The sequence below is a fragment of the Pteropus vampyrus genome, unplaced genomic scaffold (genome assembly GCF_000151845.1).
Source record: "Pteropus vampyrus isolate Shadow unplaced genomic scaffold, Pvam_2.0 Scaffold354, whole genome shotgun sequence".
In the NCBI taxonomy this organism is placed as follows: domain Eukaryota; kingdom Metazoa; phylum Chordata; class Mammalia; order Chiroptera; family Pteropodidae; genus Pteropus; species Pteropus vampyrus.
Window position 1 is genome coordinate 133,868 of NW_011889135.1, and position 6,739 is coordinate 140,606.

Genomic DNA, 6,739 nt, shown 5'->3' on the forward strand with positions numbered 1-6,739 from the left:
AGATGGCACTTATTGGTTTAGGCCTTATGAAATAATTCAAAATCCCTGAACTCTAACCTCATTTGAAAGTACAAATGACCACTGGATCATTTAACATATGAGTATCATTCATATTGTCCTGTGTTGATTACGTCTTAGCCATGAACACTAAAAACATTAAAGCAAGCTGAAAGATATGCATGGTTAGCTGGCAATTAAAGAAGACACAGTCAATGAGGGTTCAGGTAAAAGTGAGACCACATGAATCAGGGAAGATGAGAGAGAGAGAGAAAAAAAAAAAGGAAGTGGGAGATGGGCTCTAGAGAATGAATAAAATTGCTTTAAAAAAAAACCAGAAGACAAAGGAATTTAAAGACTGGCACAGTGAAAGTGAGAACACATTACAGGTAATAAAAGGATTTGGTAAGACATATTTATGGAAAAGTAAGTAATCATCTTGGGTTAAGTTAGAGAACTTAAAGTAAGGAAAAAATCAAAAAGAGAGGAAAAGGAGGGTAGATTCAGAAGACCCTGAATATTAGTCTATACACTTTAAACTTTATTCTTTAAGCAATAGGGAATAACTTCATATACTACTATTTACATGACAATTAGACAACAATAATATATGTGATTCTCTAATGGTCAACCCTGAACCTTAAGTTTCTACAGGGCAACAGTCATGGTAAAAATATTTTGTATCGTACACTTTGAATTTGTAGGTACTTAATACACTTGTAATTTTGTACCTAATGGTTGTTCTTAATTTGTTTAAATCCTCTTCTGAAACCAAGTCTGTTTTATTGATGATGATGATATCTGCCAAAGCGACTTGCCTAAATTAGCAAACAAAGAACAGATGTCAAAAGAGAAATGTTAAGAAATCAAAAATAAATAGAAACACCTCCTTCAGATCAATTATCAGTTAAGAATTACATAGTACTCTACATAGTAATTCAATTTACTCCTAACATACTTACTATACTGCAAATAGTAAGGGTAAATTATATTCGTTACTATATAAATTCAGATTTCATGTTAGCTATTAAAAAATATTTAGAGTGCTTTCACTTGCTATTCTAGAACTACAAAGACAAGCTTCAAAAAGTTTATAACCAACGATGATTTACAATTCATGTGATTATCAACTCATGATATCTTTGTAAAGAAATGCATAAAATTCAGATATCCAATATAGTAAAAACAAGGATAGTCTATTTACTAAAATATTCCATTTAATAGTTACCAAAGAAGCACAGAGAACAAGTTTACTTAACGCTAACACTACAATAAAGTTTCTTTTAAAAAGACTACACTTCAGAAGATTTATCAGAATCTTTAACATATCTTCTTTACCACTAAGCATATTTTCTCTGTCAAACAGATATAAATTCATGTTAAAAAAATCCCATTGACAGATGTTGAATAACAAAATATCTTAATATAAATAGAAGTTCTATTTTCTATTAACAGAAGTAGTAAAGCTGAGGGTTCTTTTAATTTTCTTCAACTCTTCAGGAAATTTTAATCACTAGACTATTTGTTCCTAATCTTAGTTTTATGCTATCTGAAGGTATAGCAGATTATTTCAAAATATAACACAACCAAATTATCAAAAATAAAGTTTAATTCATTAAGAAGTCGTTTTCAATAGTATGCATATCACAATGCCATTTTTAAGTAAATTTTACATGAATAAAGAATGAATGTGCATATATCAAGCAGTTGCAATCTTTAAATTGGAGGCCTTCTACATTTAATATTATTTTGGCTTTTATAAAATGTTGCTATTTAAATGGCTTATTTACATTTTCTATAAAAAGTTACAAAAACATTTAGGTTCAGTCTAATTTGAATCATAACTATATACCAAATGTAGTGTTTAGGCAGGATTACAAAATAACATAGTACCATACTCCAAATTAATAGGGAATCAATCACTTGCTTGTAGTCTTTATTATTTATGTCTGAATCAGCCGTGGCAAATTTCAGAGGATCTCCCTCTTAAACTTAGCAGCATATTTAGTGACTTTTATCTATACCATTAGCAAGGATATGCTTAGAGTAGGCAAAAATTTAAATATTTATAAGTCTAAAGACAAACCAATCAGGAGCATAAAATATTTAAACAAAAAAATGTTCTAAATGTCAAAATTAAAACTATATCCATATTTGTTCCTCTGTTGTTCTGAATAACAAGGAATATTTGAATCAAATGAGTTTCTGTTAAAGAAGGCAGTAAGTGAGCCAACTCTTTTTATAATCATCTTCAATTCCAAAGAAATCGTATGAGAACAAGAAAATATTTTTAAATGTTAAAATTTCCCAAGCTCCTGACAAAGAACTCCTGTGCCCAGCACTCACTTTATGTTATAAAAATAGTTTTAAATAAAATTTTAGTTATCAGACCATTATAAATAGTTAGCACTAATTCAACTATAAGAAAAATGATAATAAATTTTCCTTGACTATATTTCTCAGTTTGTTTTTGGCTTTCATATTAATTATTTTGTCTTTGAAATTAGCCAGCAATCAATAATACTTTAAATATGAATACCTAGAAGCTTCATTGATAAGGCCATCGGGTTTTTCTTCTGCTAAATGCTAAAAAAAAGTTTGAAAATAGTTACTGTGCTGTAACATAAAATCTAATGTTAACACAAAGGATTTTACTTTAGCGACTCCTTTCTCGTCTCTAACAAAGACTTCAATATGTTCTATTACTGAATACACAAATTCAGAACAAATTTTTCTAGCTGAAGTGTTTTCTTTCCCATTTGTAATTTTTTCCTACAGTGAACTTGTAGCTTTCTATTTTTTTTTTTTTTGGTGTTGGGGGGGGGGCCAGCAGCTTAAATTTTGTACCCAACCTCTTCTTTTTCTTAAAAGAAAAATCCTCCATAAGTAAACAAAGTCATAAAAACATACAACGTTATGTTTCAGATTTTAGTGTTTTCTTTTTATAAAACTGTTCTTGTTCTAAGTATTCATTATTACTTATTTTAAAAAGAGATTACTGAAATTACACTTTCTTAAAATCTAATTTACTTCCCTCCATTTCTACCCCACGCCCCACTCCCCACCCAGAATGGTACATTATATGAACTCAGTACTAGACCCTTCACATTCAAATATGCTAAGAGAAGGACACAGCTCTAATTATAAACTAAAAGCAGTTTAGCATTTAGAAACCCACACTTGAGTGATCTGGCCTCTCCATGCAACTGTTTATTTTGCTGACCTCTCCAGCTAGCTCCAAAAATATATTGTGACATTGAGGTAGTTCTCATCTCTCTGGGAGAAGTTATTATTCTTTCATAATTCTATTTATATGCCTAAAGTCATCAGTGCCATAAGATTCCCCTCTGAAAAATGTTTCACCTTCATTACCTTAACCCTCAATAGATGTCTCCTGTCACAATACAAAGTTGCCTATTGAGGCTAGAGGAAATCAGATTAAATTAATACTCTTTGTATTTGAATCAAACTTCACAAATTATTAAATCCTTTTATACCCATTATCTCATTTAGCCTTTGCAACAACTGGAAAATGGTTATTCTCATTTTATAATAGAAGAGACTAAATCTAACACCTTCAACATCACAGGATACCCTATTATATGGCTATTTTTCAAAAATTAAAAACGTGATCAATAGAAGGAACATAATTTAAAAATTTTTGTGAAAGTTTTTCATGTCTTAAAAATCAATTTTTTATAGTGTTATACAAATGTTAATTATCACATAAGAGCATATACATAAGGTTTATCTAAAAATTACATTCAAAATTATTTCATCAAAACAGTTTCACAATTCATGGGAGGTAGATCATTAAGGTGTTTGGGTAGTTTGGAACGTAAGAGCAAGTTGGTAATAATTTTATTTAACAGGACTGGTTAAGTCTACAGAGAAAACCTTTTTCTGCTAAAAGTTTGCCAAATTTTATTTTGGGGGAGACAAGACTAAACTAAAACTATAGTAAAAATGTACTGATTTCCACTTTAGGTACAATCCTACAAATTCAACTGCAGACTCTCTTCTTATTGAAGTACCAGATTAGAAATCTTCCCCCAAAGTTAAATGGAATGAGTAATATTTTAATTACCTCCAGGCAATCAAGAGGTATCACATATAAAAACATGCTAAGACTCCCCCAAAATCTGTCAACATGTACGATTCTATTAAGAATATGATATGTAATCATCATATATAATTGTAGCAGAAGAGATAAATGCCCTGTTCTATGCATATATGAAGGCTATACAAACATAAATAATAATGCATACTAACATCTATTTTCTCTGGATATCAGCCCAACATTTCTATTATGCAACTTCCTACATCTCCAAGTCAAACTTTGCCAAAAGACTAAAATCAATGTTTGCTATCCAAAAGACATTTTCTGATAACACATTATATATCATTAAGTCAGATGACTTCTACTTATAAGGTTAAAAAATGGAAAATCTGACATTCTAACCTACCTGTACAAGAAAGGAAGGAAAATTTTGCAAATTAAAAAAAAATACACACGCACACACGCGCATCTCCCCCCTAAACGATTCCTCATCTCTGCTAGGGACTATGGCTTTTGCTTATATATCAAAACAGACAAAAATAATTTTGGTTCTAATTAATTCAACATATCCAAAAGGTTAAGATTCAACCATCTACCTTATACCATAAGAAAGCAACCCTTTTAAATAACACCACTGAAAACATAACTTCAATAAGGGCTGAAGGGTGTTCTTTTCTGCAGAAACAGAAACAAGCTAGACTGGGAAAAAAAAAAAAGTAAAAAAGAAAAAAAAAATGATGTTGACCAAAGTGGAAATAAATATAGTGTCAAAGATGTCAAATGACATTAAAAAAAAAAAAAAAAAGCAGCAGGTATCTCTCTCCAAAGGATGAGTTATAAATCTAACACTATTTTTTAAAAAATAGCTTTTAAAAAAAGATTATTGCATAATGTCAGTCTATTTTTCTGGTCCTTTCCAAGCTAAACTATTTTCTGACTGAATTGTTTCAAAAGCCTGTGCAATATAACAGAAGAAGCAAAAAGAAATCTCTCACTTGACCTTTTCTCTGTAACTTCATTCATTGATTCTATTGCATTAAATGCTGTCACATTTGTAGAACTGAAAAGAACAATGTCAGTAGCCTGGGTGTCAAGTCCTGAGAATAGAGAGCTGTCATTTGAAGCTGTCCAATTCTTTGCCCGTGATTAAAAAATGAATATTTCAGATCAATGGGTGACAATCCCATTAGAGTGATAGCCCGTGATATCAATTACCACTTCAGTTTCAATTTGACTAGCTGGCCACAGGGTACCATTTCTCAGCTTTACTTGTGATGGGCTGGCTCTGTGAAGCATGACACACTTAAATTGCTGCCCATTATCCAAGTGTCATTACTTGTACCGCCTCAGAATTCTCTGAATCACAAGCAGCTACTGAGGTCAAGCTTTGCAACCAGAGGAATTGAACAAGTTGGCAAATTCTTTATATAAAGGAAAAGTTATTTATCTGGCATCTGACTTAGAAAATCTAAAGTTTCCATTATGCTGACAGTATGTCAGTTTTGTGTAGGTATATTGATTTAATAATTTAAGAGGTTTTATCAAGGTGGCAGGGGGTTAAACGTTTACTTTGTTTGCATTATTCAGAATGTTTTGTTTTTTTGGCCTCTATCACACCAATAATGGATTCTATTTAATGCCTCCCCATACTCAAATGCGCATATAAAATTATTCCTATAATGAGAAATACATAAAGAGTTTAACTTTGGGTATCGTACTTTAAGTCAATTGAAAAAACAAAATATCCTAACTGCTATCTATTCCATAGGTATCCTAAGGAATAGGTATCCTAAATTTAGGTATCCTAAATTTGATGAGAAATTCATATAGGAGATGAATTAAAAAATGCCTGTAATAAACATATGGAATGAAGAATCTGACTTTTTGCTTCCTCCATAACTATTTTGCTAGAAATGTTACGATTTCAGAACAGCTGGAATTTTTCTGAGTAAAACTGTAATATTTGAGATCATTCTTTAATTCTTAAGACTATTAATATATTTGGACTTAAAAATCTAAAAAGGAATTATCTCCCAAACTTCTCAAATTAAGGTGCTTTATCCCTAAGGAACCGAAGGGCCAGTAAAAGGGTACTGGCAACCATTTGACAAGCCTGCCATAAATTTCTAGAGCATCATTTTATTAAACGTTTGGAAGAAAAACTTTTTCAAGTTAATAAATTTAGATATATTGTGGGGGTGGAATACAAAATGGACAATTTTTAAACATTAAATTTAAACTGAAATATGATTACTTTGGGTAGTATCCATAACCCCAGATTGGAACTGAAAGATGTAGGATAATTTCATTCTCTTCTGCCTTTAGTAATATTTCACTTGGAATGTTGAGAAACACTATTTATGTCACGACATACTTTTAAAAATCTTACTAACTGCATTTTATAAATTGAAGCCCATTTAAATGCATTTGGGGACCTTGGTAGTTATGAAAAGCATTCACAGCTAGATGCCTGTTTCTCCTCACTAAACCTATGTGGAGGGTTTCTCTTTGCTAAACCTATGTATAAATTCTGATTTCTTCAAAATAAGGTAAAGAAATATGTTTTTAAAACTCAATTATCTCTAACTCAATAGCAGTTTAACAAGAAAAAGAAGCTCTCATATACTTTATTGAGCTCAATTTTCTCTATTAAACAGAAAAACTTATCAACAATGGGAATGA

General features: G+C 30.9%; 1 protein-coding gene across 1 annotated transcript in view; it reads right to left on the reverse strand.

Moving 5' to 3' along the window:
- The window catches only part of LOC105304824 (putative COBW domain-containing protein 7), a 27,373-nt gene extending 22,020 nt beyond the window's left edge, over positions 1-5,353 (reverse strand). Inside the window, exons 1-3 of the mRNA XM_023522677.1 lie at positions 5,273-5,353; positions 2,537-2,583; positions 729-815 (exon numbers count right to left, since the gene is read on the reverse strand). Coding sequence (XP_023378445.1) covers positions 729-815; positions 2,537-2,583; positions 5,273-5,353 — 215 coding nt within the window. The remainder of the gene's footprint in view (positions 1-728; positions 816-2,536; positions 2,584-5,272) is intronic.
- Between the last annotated feature and the right edge of the window lie 1,386 nt (positions 5,354-6,739).